This window comes from Trichechus manatus, unplaced genomic scaffold, assembly GCF_000243295.1.
Source record: "Trichechus manatus latirostris isolate Lorelei unplaced genomic scaffold, TriManLat1.0 scaffold00199, whole genome shotgun sequence".
Lineage (NCBI taxonomy): Eukaryota > Metazoa > Chordata > Mammalia > Sirenia > Trichechidae > Trichechus > Trichechus manatus.
The window spans coordinates 3616933-3636412 of NW_004444135.1; the positions used below are offsets into that span (position 1 = coordinate 3616933).

Consider the following 19480-nt stretch of genomic DNA (forward strand, 5'->3'; position numbering starts at 1 on the left):
TTTGGTATAAGTTTCCATCATAGCAATTATAACTTTTTATCAGTTTGTTTTTGAGCAACAGGTAGCAATTTTTTAGTTGAGTTTTTTCAGTATCTAACAAAATGATGATGATGGTGATGATTACAGCAATGATGATGATGACAATACCATAGAGAAAAATCTCTTGTTTTTAAAGCTATTTGAGGGGATAGAAAAACTTTTTTAAAAAAAATTTCCTGTGACCACTGATAAAATATAGCACTAATTGTCAAGAGTACAATGTAATCAGCTTTTTTTGTTCACTTAAGGTGGTGTTTGGGCAAGACGGAAAGCAAGGACATTTGGTTGTGGATGGCCTGAGGGCCCAGGAAGGAAGTTTGTCTGGAAAGTCTACCTTCAGCATCAGAACACCAGTTTACCTGGGATCATCTCTATCAAGAAAACCAAAGGTAAACAGTTACATTTCAGAGCTGTTCATAAAAATAGTTTACCTTTAATATAATCATTATAATTACATAGCATATTCTAGAATTGCAAAATATATTCAATGACATTTTTTTGAGTTTTTAAAAAATATTTTATTGTGATTTAGGAGAAAATTTATATTGCAGATTAAATTCTCATTTAAAAATTTCTATGCATATTATTAAGGGATATTGGTTACACTTTCCGCAATGTGTAGGCATTCTCATTATTTCCATTCTGGTTGTTCTGTTCCATTAATCTAGCTTCCTTGTCCTCCCTTACCTTCTCTTCTTTGGTCTAGGGTAAATGTTGACCATTGGGTCTCATTTAGGTGGTTGTTTAAAGGACCACAGTACTCACAGGTGATATTATTTATTTTATGGGCCACTCTGTCTTTTGGCTGATAGGTGACCTCCAAGAGTGGTTTAAGTTCCAAGTTTAAAGGGTATCCCAGAGCAATAGTCTCAGGGATTCCTCTAGTTTCTACTGGTCCAGTAAGTCTGGGCTTTTTTAGGAACTTCAGTTTTGTTCTACATTTTTTTCCCCATTCTATCTGGGACCATCTATTGTATCCCTAGTTGGAACGGTCAGTAGTGGTAGCTGGGGCACCATCTAGTTCCTCTGGTCTCAAGGTAGGTGAGGCCGTGGTTCATGTAGACTGCTAGTCCTGTAGGCTAGTTTCTTCTTTGAGTCTTTGGTTTTCTTCTTTCTCTTTTGCTCCAGACTCATAGAAACCAATAGTTGTATCTTAGATGGCTGCTCACAAGCTTTTAAGACCCCCAACACTACTCCCCAAACTAGGATGTAAAACATTATCTTTATGAGCTATGTTATGCCAATTGACCTAGTTGACCCCCAAGACTAATATCCTAAGCCTTCAAACACGGTAACCCAATCCCACAAGGTGTTTGATTATGTCTAGGAAGTATCCATAACTGTGCCCCCTATGTGCTTTATTTTATATATGAATATATATGCAGCACACACAAACATGTATATACATTTGCCTACAGAAACACGTATACAGGCACACCCATGTATTCATATGTGCTTAAATATACCTATATAAACGTACATATCTACCTATGTAGCCACACACATATTTTTTGGTTCTTTTTACTGTTACAAAAGTGTGTATGTTGTGGTTTTTACCAAAATCGGCCCCTTATTATTGTGTACTTCTTGGTGTCATCTTTTACCTTGGTCAAATTGTGCTGACTTCACCCTTATTCAATATTGTCTTACCCACCACCAAAACTAACAAGTGTCTACTATCAAGAAAGTGATTCCTCTTCCCTCTCCCGCCCATCCGTGGTAACCACCAAAGAATGTTGCTTTCTGTATGTATACCTATTCTTGTATTTTTATAATAGTGAGATCATCCAGTATTTGTCCTTTGGTGATTGACTTATTTCACTCGACATAATGTTCTCCAGATTCACCCATGTTATAGTGTATTTTGAGAAGTCATCATTATTCTTTATGGCTGCATAGTATTCCGTTGTGTGTATGTATCACAGCTTGTTTATCCGTTCATCTGTTGATGGGCATTTAGGTTGTTTCCACCTTTTTGCTATTGTGAACAATGCTGCAGTGAACATCGGTGTGCACATATCTGTTCATGTCAGTAGTTTTAGTTCTCTAGGGTATATACCTTGGAGTGGGATTGCTGGATCATTGGGTATTTCTATTTGTAGCTTTCTGAGGAAATGCCATACCGTTTTCCGTAGTGGTTGAACCAGTTTACAATCCTACCAACAGTGGAAGAGGGTTCCAATCTCCCTGCAACCTCATCAGCATTTATTGTTTTCTTTTTTTTTGATCAGTGCCATTTTTGCAAGGGTGAGATGGTAGCTCATGGTAGTTTTGATTTGCATCTCTCTGATGGCTAATGATCATGAGCATCTTTTCATGTGTTTGTTGGCCACTTGGAATGTCCTCTTTGGTGAAGTATTTGTTCATGTCCTTTGTTGTTTGTGCTGTTTGTCTTTTTGTTTTGAGTTATTGAAGTTTTCTATCTATTTTAGACGTTAGACCCTTATCAGATAGATCATTCCCAAAGATTTTTTCCTAATCTTTAGGTTTCGATGACGTTTTAACATGTATGATTAATATCCATAAATCCCACAGAGAAATTCTCATCCCCTACTCCAAATCCTTCCTTTTTTAACTTCTTTTTTTTTTCATTTCATAATTTTTTTATTATGGTAAATATATATGTAACAAAACATTTGACATCTCAACCATCTTCACATGTACAGGTCAGTGACATTAATTATGTTCATTATGTTGTTCAGCCATCACCCTTATCCTGGTCCACTTGAGTTCCCACATTTTACCATCACCCTTAACAGCAGCTCAGTGTCCCCTAAGCATTGAGTCCTCCTTTCCCCTTTCCTCCTGCCTGCCCCTGGTAACCACTAATAAACATTGGTCTTGCCTATTCTCGATATTTCACATAAGTGGGTTCATACAATATTGGTCCTTTTGTGACTGATTTATTTCACTGAGCATGATATTTTTACCAACACCTTTTTTTTAAGGTACAGATTCATAGACCTGAATATAGAGCTTCTCTGTGGCTTTGTAAACATGAATCCCTTAGCTTCTCTTCCAGGGAATGCAGAAACAGTTGTTTCAGATTGTACAAAAAGGTTGTTTTGGTTAAAATAATGTTTTCCAAACTTCAGTAATTTGTAAACTGGTTACTTAATAGTTTGCTCTCAATCAACTGACTATTTAAATTTGTTTTAGAAGGGTCTTTTTATCCCTATCATAAATGAAAATCAGTATCCCTTACCATAAATAGTAGGTAACCATAAAAATAAATATATGAAAACAAAACAGTGTATTAAAGTCTAGCTAGATAGTGTGGCCTCTTCTCCCTTCATTTGGAAAAGAAGGAGATTGAGAAGTGTTCAAGACATATTAACATTGAACGAAAATCTGTTCCTTGTCCTAATCAGAAGGATGGAGAGAGAATTGAAAAAGAAATAATAACTTAATATATGTTTTAATGTTAGTTTATGTCTGAAATAACAAACTATCTCAAGAACCAAACTTGGGCAACATTGTCTAAGGGAAACTCACAGCTCCCTAAGTCCCCAAGAAGGAGAGGTGCCTCCCTGGGTTTGTCAAATTCAAAGGCTCTGATGGGCCACAGCTCCGGGGATGGGGCTTGTGAGTGCCTCTCCCTCTGCCTCTTCTTCCTTGCTGCCAGAGCAGTAATTACACCTGAGTTACATGGACAGCCTCACCCACCTGTCTTTCTTCTCCGAGATTTGCCTTCTCCCACAAGGTTAGGCAAGATGGTTTTGTCAACAGCTCGGGCCTAGATAACTATCCTCCACCTAAATGCAGTGGCAAACGCTCACCTGATCTTGCCTCTTTTCTCTGGAGCTGGTGGCACAGTCTGGTCTGATGTTTGTGTGCAGTGGGGGAGGTAAGGCCAAGATACAGATCTGGGTATTGAAATGGAAGTAGGCACAGCAGGTCTTTCTACAAGCTTGCATTCTAGGCATTTGGGGTGACCTAGCTTAGGTCAAGATAGTCTCCATAGGGGCCCCAACTTGGCCCACTTGAGTTTTCCAATGGGGTTTGGGCCAAGGCCCCAGCAAGTAATGAAGTATTATTTTGCTTTACCTCAACCTCTCAGAGAGGTCACAGGTTGGTATGGCTATTCAAGGGCACAATTCATTTGACCTGAATAATTTCTCTTAAAACTCCATTAACTGGGAGGCACAGTTACAGAGGCTTCCTAAACATATCAAAATAACTCACAGGATTGGTTTACTGGGTCCAAAGGCTTGGGACCGTAGTCTTGGGGGACAGCTTAGTCAATTGGCATAACATAGTTCACAAAGATAATGTTCTACATCTGAGTTTGGTGAGTAGCATCTGGGGCTTAAAAGCTTGCAAGCAGCCATCTAAGATACAATTATCGGTCTCTACTCATATGGAGCAAAAGAGAATGACGGAAATCAAAGGCTTAAAGAAGAAGCTATTCCAAGGGACTGATAGCCCACACAAACTACAGCCTCTTCCAACCTGAGACCAGAAGCACTAGATAGTGCCTGGCCACCACTGCCAACCATTCTGACCAGGGACACAATAGAAGGTCCTCGTTAGAATGAGAGAAAAATGAAGAACAAAACTCAAATTCCTAAAAGGCCAAACCTACACAACCGATAGAGACTAGAAGAACCTCTGAGACTATAGCCCCAAGATGCCCTTTGAACTTGGAATTGAAGCCATTTCTGCAGGTCACCTTTCAGCCAAATAATAGAGTTGGCTTATAAAATAAACATCAACTGTGAATAATGTGCTCCGTTAAACAATTAACTGGAAACCCTGGTGGTGTAGTGGTTAAGTGCTACTGCTGCTAACCAAAAGGTCAGCAGTTCGAATCCACCAGGTGCTCCTTGGAAACTCTGTGGGGCCGTTCTACTCTGTCCTATAGGGTAGCTATGAGTCAGAATCGACTCCATGGCAACGGGTTTTAAACAATTAACAACATGAGACCAAACGGTCAACAGTTACCCAAAAGCAAAGATAAGAAGGCAAGGAGGAGAAGGGAAACTAGATCAATGGAAACAGAACAAACAGATTGGAAATAATGAGAATGCTGACACATTTTAAAAATTGTAACCTGTGACACAGAACAATTTGCATAAAAATTGTTAAAGGAGAACCTAATTTGCTGTGCAAACTTTCACCTAAAACACAATAAAATATTATTTTTAAAAAAAACTCTATTAACCACACCCAGCATCCTAACATTTGGGGCAATCGGTAGCACCCCATTTGCCACATTCTTTACAAGCCAAGGTTCTTTCTACAACTCTCCTTCAGCCAGAGGGCACAAAACATTGTATTATCCCTCCCCATATCCTTTCAAATGCTGGGCAACATCCAATAAAACAGTGCCTGCTTCTGAATACCAAAAATTCTGCTCAACTTTTAGGGACTGAATGTTGTTATAGCCTCTCATGGAGAGCCTGAGCTTGGTTTCAGATATAGACTCTTCATTGTACAACATGACAAATCTTGAGAAACTAACTAGGAGCTGTATCAGTAGTTTATCACTGATGCTGGTACCACTTATATCTCTAATGTCACCATTTTCTCTTAAAATTGCCATATGTTCCATCTGTCACATAGAATTTCTGGATCCTAAAAGCATTTATTCTAGAAGGGAGCTTAGAGGTTCTATTCAGTGATTCCTCACCTTTTTTGAGAGTCTGATGTACTACGGTCCTTCTCCCCAGAAAATGCACATACAGAGAACACCTGGTATATAATGTAAGGGCTCACAGACCTCCAGAAGCCCATCCCTGGGCCCCAGGTGAGGAACTCTGTTCCAGGCCAGCTTTAGGCAGGCATGGGCTCCATGCAGGCCCACTGATGATGAACACTGTGCCTTATTTTTAACTCTATGATATTCATGATTTGTTGGTGGTGTGCTGAGACCAACAGTGTAAGGAGCCTTTTTACACTTTATTATTTTCGGAACTTTTTGGCCTCTTTAGCCAGTCAGCTGCCTTGCAATAAGCTATCACCCCAGCTCACGAAACCCTAACAGGTGGTTTGTACCTGCAAAGAGATGGTGCGATCTGTGAGCTATAAGGTGGAAATTTCCCCTTGTTGCAGCTGTTTCTGTAGGACCAGGGTCAGGCCAGTCATCCTGTTCTTGTTCCAGCACTAACTAGCAACCTCCACCTCCCTATGCCCCCTACATACACACTTCTTGGTTTGGTGGCACCTTTAAACTGTGACCACCCACCAGACATCTGGTATCTGGGTTTTTCTTGGTGCTGTGGGTAGGGAGCCAAATGAAAGTCAGGCCCACCTGACTCTTTGAAGCAGGAAGGGTAGATCCCACTTCCCCTTTTGCCAGCAAGCTGCCTTTACCTTGGCTACCCATCCATTTCTGAGAGCCGTGGTAATGAAGTTTGCTTTTTCTTCTGCTTGGTTGTAGAGCCTCCCCCAAAACAGCTTTGTGGGATGCCTGAAGAACTTTCAGCTGGATTTAAAACCCTTGGATATCCCCTCCACAAGCTTTGGGGTGTCTCCCTGCTTGGGGGGCTCTTTGGAGAAAGGCATTTATTTCTCCCAAGGAGGAGGCCATGTCATCCTAGGTAAGGAGCCGTTTGGTAGAGTTTATGTCTTTGAGTCTTAAGAACTCCATCCTTTTTCTTTAGTTATGATGTTTTAACTTTTTTTTTTTTTCTTTTTAAAGCTAATTCTGTATTGTTGGGTCCAGAATTTAAGCTTGTTTTCAGCATTCGCCCAAGAAGTCTCACTGGGATCCTAATACACATTGGAAGTCAACCTGAGAAGCACTTGTGTGTTTATATGGAAGCAGGAAAGGTGCGTAGCAATAGGATGGAATGGGAAGGGCGTTTGCATTCACATTAGAACCTGATCCCGTTTCTGGAGACCACAGTTGGTGAAGTTATGAGAAAGGGTGGAATCCAACTTTGTATTTAAGAGACCTTACTTTGAGGCTAACTTACCATTTTCCTTTAGCAAGTAATTTTATCATCATATTTTCTGTTCTTTAAAATTGGGAAAACCCAAACAAGTTGGGTTGAATTCCAGCTCCACTGCTTAGTTATACGGCCTGAGGCAAGTTCCTTAACGTCTCCAGGCTTAGTTTCCTTATCTATAAAATGCAAATAACAATTCTCATATCTTAGGGCTTTTGTCAAGATTATAGAAAGTGACATATACTCAATAAATGTAATTTTTCTCCCCTTCACTCTCACCACATCTTTTATTCGTAAGGCTAGTTCCAAAAGTAACGGGCTGGATTTTCTCACCAGTTGTCTACACCACATCACACCCATGCCCGTGGCACACTGAATCGGGCCTTATTCTCTGTACACAGCTCACCAACCTTTCCAGCCCCTGCAGCCATGCTGGCCACAGGGCTTCCACACCAGCTTCCCTTGGTCTTTCATGGATTCCTTCTTCTGATCATGCTTCTGCTGCCTTATCCTTCCCATCACTCACAGGCCTGAGTCAATGTTTTATTTTCAACTACCCACTGTCATTTCTTTCCTCCTTGAAAAGTCTCCTTAAAACCAAATCCTTCCAGAAAGCCTCTCTTTAGTTAAGGCCTCAGGTCCAAGCTTGATAATATGCTATTTTCTCCCGCCTCCATCCTTCTACAATTTACTAAAGGTGAGGGAAAAAAATCACAAAGCAAAGTATAACCACAACCCTAGAACACTTTTTATTTAAGTTGTAGCCCTGAAGTCTGAGCTGGTCTCTGGTAACACAGAGATGCAAACAACTGTCTGTTTCCTGGGCAGTTGAGGCAAGGCTGACTTTCCGGAGGAGGGGCTAGGGAGGGTCTCCAGTGAGAGTTTGTGGATAAGAAATAATCACAAAAGGTGGACAGAAGACCTGCTGACCTGCATAGCTGCAGCGACAGTGTTTAGCTCAAAAATAGCTGGAAAATAGGCTGCAGAGTCTAGCTACATGCAAATTTGATGTAAATTATTTATAGACATGCTTATTTTAGTCCCCTCATTCACCTTGAGTCAGCCCATGGAAACTCATGGGGGAGATTCTAACTTAGAGCCTGGGAGTGGAGGAGTCTGCACGATAGTATGTTGAGTGCCTGACCCCCAATACAAATACAGTCAGTTAGCTTTTTTAATTTCTTGAACGAGCACCTCTCGACAAGTAATGCATTTGTTGAATTATTATAATTGAGTGGCCCCCAGGCAGCAGGGTGTAGGCCTCAGGCAGCATTTTTGCCTTCCAAATTTTACATGTCCTTCTACACAGAGACCCTGTCACGTATTAATTGCTAAGGAGGATCCTCAATATTAATCAGTTGCCTTGAGCAGGGCCTGAGGGGGTTGGACTATGAGGGAATGGCTTTGCCGTTGGCAGCAGCTTCAGGCAGCCCTGGGCTAGCAGCTTGCTTGCCTTGAAGGAATGCAGCAGAGGGATTCTTCCAAAGCATCGGACCCAGTGTGATCACCTGGTGGGGGGGTAAAACCCATTGCCATCGAGGCGACCCCACCTCATGGGGACCCCATGGGTGTCAGAGTAGAACTGTGCTCCATAGGGTTTTTAATGCCTGATGTTTTGGAAATAGATCACCAGGTTTTTCTTTCAAGGTGCCTGTAGGTGGACTTGAACCTCCAGCCTCTTGGTTAGCAACTGAGCATGTTAACCAGCACCACCTGGGGACACCTGATGCAGGAGAGGGGACCAATATCTAGACTGCTCCTAGGCCATCAGGGTGGCACGGGCTGGGAAGGGAAAGTAGCAGGGGAAAGCTGGCTCCACCTACCTTTCTGAAGGAAATGGGAAAATGCATGTGTGTTTCAGGTTACAGCCTCTGTGGACAGTGGGGCAGGTGAGATCTCGACATCAATCACACCGAAGTGGTCTCTGTGTGATGGACAGTGGCACTCAGTGACAGGTATGACATCCTGTAGCCTCTTGTTTGTACACTGAAACAAGCCCCTACCATCTTGACTTGAATATCCCAAATGTAACCACTAGTGTCTGACCAGGGCCAGGGTCAGCCCACCACACTGACAGTTCTGTCTCAACCCCAAGCATATTTATACAATTCATGGTTGTGTCTCCAGTTCTCCATAACATACTAAGATTTTTTTTTTCTTGAGCCCAGCAAATTGATAAGCTATGTTTGTCTTCTGAAGGTAGTGTAATATTCTGGCTCTGAAGATAAAAAGAAAAGAACAGAGTTCAAATCTCCTTTCCATCCCTTACCCTGTGTTACCTTAGGCAAATTACTTAATTGTTCTTTACCTTCAGTTTCCTCATCTATAAAATGGAGGTGAAAATAGTGTATACATTCCAGGGTTGTGAAAATTAAATGGGATAATGCATGTAAAGTGCTTAGCCAATATCTGGGGCATAGTGAGTGCTCAGTATTTGTTCTTACTATTATATTAAGACTAATTGTTGCATTGTTTTTTCAGCAACCATTTAATTGTTAATGCAAACTACTAGGCAAACCACTGGGTGGAGAACAGGCATAGCCTCTCAGATATAATTTGCCATTTTATTAATAACTTGTAGACATTTATTTAAAGATATATTAACCTGTATTGGCTAAAATACCTTTTGTAAAAAGTGGTCTCTTCTTAGCTAATTTGAAAGCTAACTACCTTGAAATTAGCTAAGATTGTTAACATAGGAGGGATTTTGTTTATAGAGGATCATAAGCTACTGTCCTTGGAGTCAGTTTTCAGAAGCTCGTGTCTTCTTGGGAAGTAGCTGAGATCATGGGAAATAAACATGGCCCCCAGAGACAGGCAACCAGAGCTTGAATCCTAACTCTTTAAACTAATAACCAAATCATCTCGTCAAGCTCCTCAATGAGTCAGTCTCTAACCTATGAAATTTAAAAAAAAAAAAACATTATCTTGATGGTCATTGTTAATTGTAGTAATTGTTCAGCTGCCTCTTCCTAGTTTTCTACAGATAATTACTGAGCACATAGAGTTGATTCTGACTCATAGTGACTCCATGTGTGTCAGAGTAGAACTGTGCTCCACAGGGTTTTCAATGACTGATTTTTCAGAAGTAGATAGCCAGGGCTTTCTTCTGAGGCATCTCTGGGGGGACTTGAACTGCCAACCTTTTTGTTAGCAGCCGAGCACGTTAATGGTTTATACCACCCAGAGACTCCATCTGTGAAACAGGAATGGTAATATCTTCCTCACAGACTTATTTTAAGGATTAAACTTGGTGCTATATGTGAAATCACCTCACATACAATAGTTAGCTCAGTGGTTCAGAAGTTAGCTCAGCTTAAATCTAGGTTGACAGAATTCCTGCAGTGTTTCCATAGTCCAATAGAAATGAGCTAAACTGAAGGCAGTGGGGACAGTGGGCGGGGCTCTCCCCAGGAAATAGACTTGACTTGCCCCGTTTTCCCTAGTCACCATAAAACAACACATCCTGCACCTGGAACTAGACACAGACAATAGCTACACAGCTGGACGGCTTGCCTTCCCACCTGCCAGCACTCAAGAGCCACTACACATCGGAGACATCCCAGGTAACTCTTGCCCTGACTTCTTCTACATCCCATATTGACCCCTGTTGGCCCTTAACATTTTCATCTGAACCCAACAAATGGGATGCCCTGGCCCACGGGTTGTTACAGGGCAGCCATTGGCTGGGAGATGGAGATGGTGAGGGCCTTGGCTCCAGCACTTGAGAAACCCAGTTGCCGGCAATAGGTACACATTATTGCCGCTCCCCCTTGTCTCACACCTGTAATTCACAAGCACCTCATAAGAGGCTGCATTAACCTGGAAGCCTGATAGCAGCAAAGAGTCAAGAAAAGGGCTGAAAAATTGGTCTCTCCTCTCCAGATACTTCGTTTTATTGGTGAGTTATTAAGCTTTGTGGGACCAGAATGGGATCATCAGGCAGATTGAGATGTAGTCAAGTATAAGACTTTTCATTCTTCACTGTTTTATGTCCCTCTGATAGTTGGGCTGTTAATGTTATAGGTCTTTCTTGACCCATCAAATGCACAGGAGTTGTTAGTTATTGAATTGGATTGTGGAATCTCCTTCTTTGAAGAACCTGAGGGGTAGCCTAGTTGCTCCTTTGTCACAATAGGTGGCGTGTAGGAAGCCTGCTTGAAGAGGAGGGCAGACTAAGATGGAGGGTCCCTTTTGCTCTTTCTAAGAAGACAGATTTTTAAAATACAGGCTGCATTAATTTGGCAGCATATGTTATCCATTGAATGACTCTCCCTTTTCTCTTTCAGCCAATTTGAAGACTCTGAAGCTACCTGTGTGGAAGTCGTTTTTTGGCTGTCTGAAGAATATTCAAGTCAACCACATCCCTGTCCATGTCACTGAGGCTGCCGAAATCCAGGGGACTGTCAGTCTCAATGGCTGTCCTGACCACTAACTCAAGCCTATTACACAGCAAGGAAACAAACAAAAACAAAACCTGTTGCCGTCGAGTCAATTTCGACTCGTAGCAACCCTATAGGTCAGAGTAGAACTGCCCGTAGAGTTTCCAAGGAGCAGCTGGTGGATTCAAACTGCCAACCTTTTGGTTAGCAGCCGAGCTGTTTAACCCCTGTGCCACCTGGGCTCCACACAACAAGGAAATTCACCTCCAAAAACACTAATTACCTGAGGCACTTCCCTCACCCCATGCAATATCATTCTTGACTTAAGACATCATCTGGACAGGTTTAATAGCAAATCTAATTTTGGATTCTGACCATGTAGTCCCATGATTTCTGGCATTTTGGCACTCAATGATGCATATATATTTTATATAAAAATCTCATTTATTGAAGAAGATGAACAAATTATTATATTCTTTTGGTAATATTATTTTCCATTAAAAATAAATGTCTTTTGAAGAGCATTATTTTCCACTTGCTAAAAAATTAAATATCTTTTCAAGCACTTTAAAAACACAAAACTTTTACATATGTTACATAATTTATGGGGTAAATAAATGCAGTGTACTCTTTAAATGATGATGTTTTATTAGCATAAAACCATTATCTTGATTGTCATTGTTAATTGTAGCAATTGTTCAGCTACCTCTTCCTAGTTTTCTACGGATAATTACTGAGCACATACAGGTAAGGTACTGTGTGTGCTAAGTGTCAGAACTACAGTAACACATAAGAAGAAATTACTGCCCTTAGGGAATATGCAGTTCATTGGGGAGGCAGATCATATTCATAAAATAGTAAATAACTAAGAAAGTGAACTAATGAGCCTATAATCCATTTGGCTTCCCAGTCCAGTCTTCCCCAGCCTACTACCAAAGAAGTTTAGGTTATGATTATCAATTCTTTGAGGGCAAGAACTATCTATAGTTGAGATGAGATGGATATACATACTATAATTAAAAGTTTTTTATGGCAGGCTAACAGAAGTCAATAGGAAGGAGGGGTCACCTAGCTTTATTTGCAAAACAATGAAAGACGTACTGGACCAGTGTTATTACCCAGCACCACTTCCCCTAACAAAGAAGATTATGTAGACATTTCTGGATCTTCTACGTTGTATTTGTCCTTCAGGAGAAAAATAACAAATAATTCTAAAAATTGGATATGAGAATCCTATATGGTATCCTTATAACTATATGCCCTACCCTTCTGAAAATGAGCCAAAGGAGAACTCAGTTCTCTTTTATGACCTTCACACTACAGTCTTATGGATATACGTTGTAACAGTCATACCCATTACCCGTCAAGTTGATTCTGACTAATAGTGACCCTATAGGACAGAGCAGAACTGCCCCAAGGAGAGGCTGGTGGATTTGAACTGCCGAACTTCTGGTTAGCAGCTGAGCCGTTAACCACTGTGCCACCAGGGCCCCCTAACAATCATATCTGTACAAAACTAGAACGGTCTCCTGGAGAGGTAGCAAGGTCCCCATCACAAAAGGTATTAACAGAAGGAAGGTGGTGGACCCTCAAGGATGCCATTTGGGCTTGAAAGTTCAATTGCATGACTCTAAATCATGTGCTTTCTGAAAACATTGATTTTTTTATGAAAAGCCTACCAAGCAATTACCATCCAGGAACTCAGCCTCTCCCTGCATGAAGATCATCCGTTTCACCTCTTCTTGGCAGGTCTGCACTGAAGCCATGATTCTCTCTCCTGAGTTGCTGGTGTTAATCTGACAGGATTAACAGAGTTATTCACTAATGCTGATTATTTGTTAGCACTTTCTAGAAGCATTATAAAGCAGCTGTGGGCTTTCCTTTATTTTGTAGTAGTTTGGAAAACAGCCACCCATCTGCCTTTGCTGATGATTCCAGCCACCAGAAAGTAGCAGAGAGTATCACAGATGGAATTACAGTTCAGGAAACAGAAATCCTTCCATGTGACTGTTCTCAGATTGTAAATGTGTATTTTCTGAAAAGGAATGCTATAGCTTCTTCAGGTGAACTATAATGGAAATTATTTATAAACTGTAAAGTGCCATACAAATATTACTGCTGTTATCTTCAAAGCCATTGCAAGTTGATTCTGACTCATCGAGACCCCATGTGTTACAGAATAGAACTGCTCCATAGGGTTTTCTTGGCTATAATCTTTATGGAAGTAGATCACCAGGCCTTTCTTCCATGGTGCCACTGGGTGGGCTATTATGTTAACTTATGTTAATAGGCAAGCCCAAACCATTTGTGCCACCCAGGGACCTTACTGGCTCACAGGCTTACACAAATTGGGCTGATGGTGGTGTGAGAAGCTTCGTAGGGAAAGCAGGATCACTGGGAGTTGACTCTGATCCCTTCGATACAGGTCCACAGTTGGTTTCATTTTGGCCCACTGGAGTGGGTCCTGGATTATGGTAAAACCAACAGTACATCTCCTTGGGCGGCGGTTGTTTCAGGGGCCCGAGGTAACTATAAAAGCAACCGCATGCCTTTACGGACCCACTTCCTTCACCATCTCTCAGGCATTTCTTGACCTCATTCCTCATTATGCAGTATTACTGAGTTTTCACCACACCCATGGTAACCCCATGTCAGAGGACAGCATGGGACAGTGCACACTGACCTCTCCTCCCGGGCAGGAAATGGTCCCACTGCCTCACAGAGAGCGCTGATCGCCTCCTTCCTCGCTTCACCCCAGAGCTGCTCCGCAAAACCACAAACTGCTGCTCTGCCAACCAGTTTACTCCTCTCTCTTCCAACTCCTAGTTCTTCTTTCAGTAATTCCAACTTTGGGTAGGTCAGTGCTAGCCCCAGAAAGGCCATAATTCTTTCTTAGGGTTGATGAGTTGGAGCCAGGATATGAGTGGGACATTAACATTAACATAGGGACAACAACATAGTGGGAAAATAACATTTTATTGGTGTATTCATTCTATTTCATCAGTCAGGGTAACACCAGGAACCCAGAGGAGAAATCATCAATTTAGTGTAGACTTGCCAACCAAAAACAAAAGCCGTTGCCATCAAGTGGATTTTGACTCATCGATTCATTAGGACAGAGTGGACCTGCCCCACGGTTTCCAAAGAGCAACTGGTGGATTTGAACTGCTGACCTTTTTGGTTAGCAGCCACGCTGTTAACCACTACGCCACCTGGATGATCTTCATGCGGAAAGAGGCTGAGTTCCTGGGTAGTAATCACGTGGTGGGTTTTCATGAAAATCAATGCTTTCAGAAAGCACAAGATTTAATCATGTAATTGAACCTCCGCCCCTGAGGGCCCACCAGGGGGACCTTGTTACCTCTCCAGGAGACCATTCCATTATAGAGAAAAAAATGGAAAATCCAGGAAAGCATACAAATCACTCATAATCCCGCCACTCAGAGATCTGTTCATATTTGGTTGTGTTGGTTAGTCCTTTTTAAATATATATAAAACACAAAGTTTGCCATTTTAACCATTTTTAAGTGTACAGTTCAGTGACATTAATTACATTCACAATGTTGTGCAACCATCACCACTGTCTATTTCCAACACGATTTCATCACCCCAAACAGATACTCAGTACTCCCTATCCTGCTCTTCCCCCAACTCCAGTTAAACACTAATCTACTTTTGTCTCTATGCATTTGCTTATTCTAGATAGTTCCTACAAGTGGAGTCATTTCCATCTTTGTCCTTTTATGTCTGATTATTTCACTTAGCATAATGTTTTCAAGGTTGTTAGTCTTTTCTAATATATGTGAGTTTCCTTACAAAATCATGATTGACACAGTGGCTGCAACAATGGGCTTAATCATAACAATGATTGTGAGGATGGCGCAGGACCGAGCAGTGTTTCGTTCTGTTGTACATGGGGTCACTATGAGATGGAACTGACTCTACAGCACCTAACACCAACAACATTGTTTTTATACAGTTTTTAAAACTATATTGTGTTTCCTAGGTCTGTAACTGATTACAGTCAGTTCAGTTCATAAGATAAATTTACCATAATGTAGTTAACCAACACCCAATAACTAGACAATTAGACTGTTGCAATTTTTTGCAATTGTAAGCAACACTAGAATGAATATATCTTGGAATGTAAACTTATTTATTTTCTTAGGATTAATTCTTAGACATAAAACTACTAGATGAAAGGATATAAACATTTTTATAGTAGTTATTAGCTATTGTCAAATTGTTCCCCAAAAGGGTATGTCCACTTACATTTAAAATCATTTTAAGTGACCTTCCGCCCCTGATGCCACTAAATATAAACCCACTAAGGCCCACCCACAGTTTTCGAAACAGGGAGTAGCTGTTTGAATAACCCAGCTCTTAGAGGCCCACTGTGATCCTGGCTAATTTGAGTCAAAAATCACAGCACCTTGGCCAGCTGATGGGTGTTCAGCTCAACAACTGATTCTGTAAATTGCCTTAAGAGAGTGACAGTTTATCATTTGCTCCTTGGAACTGGTGCTAAGCCACAGACAACGCCAGGAGCGGAGAACACGTCACCACCTGAATACCTCCAAACCAATGCCAAGCACTTGATGTGTTTCCAGAAAAAATCAAGGCACTTCTTGGAGGGTTTGAATAGTGTCATTTGCTGTCTTGTTGTTGCTGTTAGCTGCCATTGAGTCAGCTCCCAACTCATGGCAACCCACGCACAATGGGATTGGACCCTTGGGATACAAAAGGTCTTCACTGGCTGATTTTTCAGAAGTAGATCGCCAGGCATTTCTTCCTAATGTTCTCTCTTAGTAGCAGCTTAACCTCAATAGTAGTTCCAGCCTGCTGTCTTCTTCCTCCTTGACCTTGGAAGTTGGCTCTCTCTGTGCTCGAAACTTTCATAATACTTCTCCATGAAGGACTTAAGGCAACATTTCCAGGATTTAAACAGGTAAAAGCTCAAGTCTCCATTTCTCACCACCCTACCCCACAACGGAGAAATCGAAAGAAGAAACTCTTTTTTCTTAACATGGCTGATAATGCTAAGAGTAGGGGTGGTGAATGGCAGGTGTTCGGTATTTCCAGTTTCTTCATTTGCCAAACAATATGCCAGCATAATGTCTGCATGCCTGAGAATGGAAAGCAAAGGTTACAGCACAGACCTAACTGGAATACCCCTGTCAATCATTTGCTCAATTACACTCTCAAAGTAGAGGGCAGAGTCCTGAGATGATAAATCCTATTTACTGGCATTTTTTTCTCCCTTCCTTATAAAGAAATATATGACCCAAGAATGTAAAATGTACCTTTCCATTGCCAGAAGGTTTTATTTCCAATAAATTTTGAATGTGTGGTTTATTTTACTGTACAATAAGTCCTTGATAAAATGAGAATTGGGAGTTTGAGAGGGTAAAGGACTGGAACTTTCTGCATCACACTGGTTTTCATGAATGCCCACCGATAGCATAGCTCACACTTATGGATTAAACCATCCCTTGCTCAAAAGGCTTTTGCTACTTAATAAGTCACCTTAGTGGATTCATACTTAGGGAGCCTGCGTTCCTGGACAGTGATAATGGAGCAGAGCATCTGGTGGTATAACATGGGCATGCCCATTCAAAGGAAAATCTCAGCATGCGTGCCCTATTCCTACAGGAAATATGCTTCCTCAGAAATAAAGGTCTCTATTCCAGAATAATAAGGGACTGAGCATATCTGGCATTCAATGTCAGTGCTGTCAAACATAGAATAAGATCTCTAATTTCCATGTTTTCCCAAAAAGTCATTGTCCTTGGCAAGGGAGAGGCCTTTGTCAGGAAGCTGAAGTGCATCATGGGATTTCTGTACCAGGAGCTTCTTGGGCCAAAGTCCAGCTGCTGCTGTGACAGCTCCTGGCAAGCCTAGCCCCCAGTGGGTTTGTCTCCTGCTCCTTAGGTCCCCTCAATCCATCTTTTCCCCACAATAAGAGGAAAGCCTCCCTCCCCGTCAATCACTACCCCTTCAGAGAAGAGCCTTTGCTGTTGACAGTCACGTGAATCCAAGCCACTTCTTTCTTAAATCTCAGCTGAGGTTTAAGCATGTTTTCTGCCATGTGGTCTAGAATATTCAGGAAATCTGAGAGACAGAAATTACCTCCTTGGATGTAAACATGCTATGAGAATATGATTGTTAATATTACTACTATTAACAACACTACGAAACATGGAGTGAGAGCCTCGGAAGTCGGATGCTTCCTTGTGGTTGTAATTATTTCTAGAAAAGGAATTTCAATGTTCAGAAGCATGAAAGTCAAAAACCTAATAAAGAAGCATCCTAGTCTACTTGTGATTTATGTTACCTCTTTTCCTGATTTGCTGTTCTAAGGAAGCAAACAACGGAGCAAGTCATTTTCCCCTGAAGTTGTATCGCATTGCTGTGTACATAAATAAGACATATTTCAAATTAAGAAGAATCTCTGTAGTAGAAGCTGCCAGTGCCCAACTCATAGCCCTCCACCCTCACCACTTCAGGGCATGCCGTCCTGACTTCCAAACGCCAGCCCTGCCTTTCTTTGACTGAGGGCTTTCTCTGACTGCTGAAGCCAGCTTTGTCCATCTGTGCAGCAGGTCAGCCACGTGGGGGAACAGCACCCCCAGGAGCATCGCTCTATCTATCACTCATGAGAGTTGGTATCTAGATCCCCTACCCCTTAGGTTTTTTAATTCAGAAGCATGCATTCTACACTGGTTTCTGGAGTTTCCCTAGCAGGATTAGTCTCCAATCGCCCACAGTGGTACCCGGCTTGATAACGTTCTATAGGCTGCCCCCCACCTCCCCACCCCTCCACAGCTCACTTTCTTGCTCCCTTCTTCTCTCTATTGGTGTTCCTTCCTCCTCCCAAATAAACTGCTTAAACTCACATCCTTGCTGAGTACTTGCTTCTGGGGAACTCAAACTTAGACACAGAAAACTTGTCCTAGGCTTTGACTATTATATTTCTGATATAACTTGTTCTTGTTTTTCACAGAACAATGAAAATTACCTTATATGTCCATTGTGCCAACGAATATCAAGAATTCTGTGATCTGTGTGATCATTAAGAATCAGCTTGTGATGTGAATTTTTACTTGCTTACCAATGGGGAGTACTGGGTGGTACTAAAGGTTAATGAGCTTGGCTGCTAATCAAAAGGCTGGTGGTTCGAGTCTACCCAGTGACACCTTAGAAGAAAGGCCTAGAGAGCTACTTCCGAAAAATCAGCCATTGAAAACCCTATGGAGCACAGCTGTACTCTGACACACATGGGATCTCCATGAGTTGGAATCAACTTAATAGAAGCTGGGTGTTTTTTTTTAAACAATGGGGAATATCTTCTTAATAAAAGTGTTTATTGATACTAATGATACCTTATATATGTATAGCACTTTACAGCTTAGAAATCAATTTAACATATGTTCTTATTTAATTCTAACCATGAGAGAAAAAGACAAGAGGGACTATTATCCACATTTTAAGGTAGCATCATATAGCTCCTACATGGTTGTCTTAGTTATCTAGGGCTGCTATAACAGAAATACCACAAGTGGATGGCTTCAACAAAGAGAAATTTATTCTCTCATAGTCTAGGAGGCTAGAAGTCCAAATTCAGGGTGCCAGCTCCAGGGAAAGTCTGTCTCTGTCAGCTCTAGGGAGAGGTCCTTGTCATCAATCTTCCCCTGCTCTAGGAGTTTCTCAGCGCAGGGGCCCTGGATCAAAAGGCCTTGCACGCTCCTGGCTCTTCTTGCTTGGTGATAATGAGGTCCTCCTGTCTCTCTGCTTCCCTCTCTCTTTTATATCTCAAAGGAGACTGACTCAAGACACAACCTAATCTTGTAGACTGAGTCCTGCCTCATTAACATAATTGCTTCTACCACGCATAGGAAAATCACATCAGATGACAAAATGGTGGACAATAACACAATACTGGGAATCATGGCCTAGCCAAGTTAACACACATTTTCGGGTGACACGATTCAATCCATAACAATGGTAAAGTAAGTACTGGAAATCAAGTTTCCTAACTCCTGCATCTTCACTACCTGCAAAGGCAGCCCCATCTCTTTCTAACTATATGGGTTAAAAGAGCAGTTAGAAGACCTCCAGGTAGGAGCAGTGGCTAATTCCTACAACCTCAGCCTCCATTTTTGGAAA

The 19480-nt window shown here is 41.5% G+C and overlaps 1 protein-coding gene across 4 annotated transcripts in view; it reads left to right on the plus strand.

Moving 5' to 3' along the window:
- The window catches only part of LAMA3 (laminin subunit alpha 3), a 330267-nt gene extending 318874 nt beyond the window's left edge, over nt 1-11393 (plus strand). For 3 of the 4 annotated variants that reach the window (XM_004387926.1, XM_004387927.1, XM_004387928.1), the window contains 6 exons: nt 288-428; nt 6422-6581; nt 6683-6813; nt 8794-8887; nt 10379-10498; nt 11222-11393. In XM_004387926.1, coding sequence (XP_004387983.1) covers nt 288-428; nt 6422-6581; nt 6683-6813; nt 8794-8887; nt 10379-10498; nt 11222-11367 — 792 coding nt within the window. In that variant the 3' untranslated portion in view covers nt 11368-11393. The remainder of the gene's footprint in view (nt 1-287; nt 429-6421; nt 6582-6682; nt 6814-8793; nt 8888-10378; nt 10499-11221) is intronic. The other variant, XM_023742062.1, reaches the window with a different exon arrangement.
- The last annotated feature ends 8087 nt before the right edge of the window (nt 11394-19480 follow it).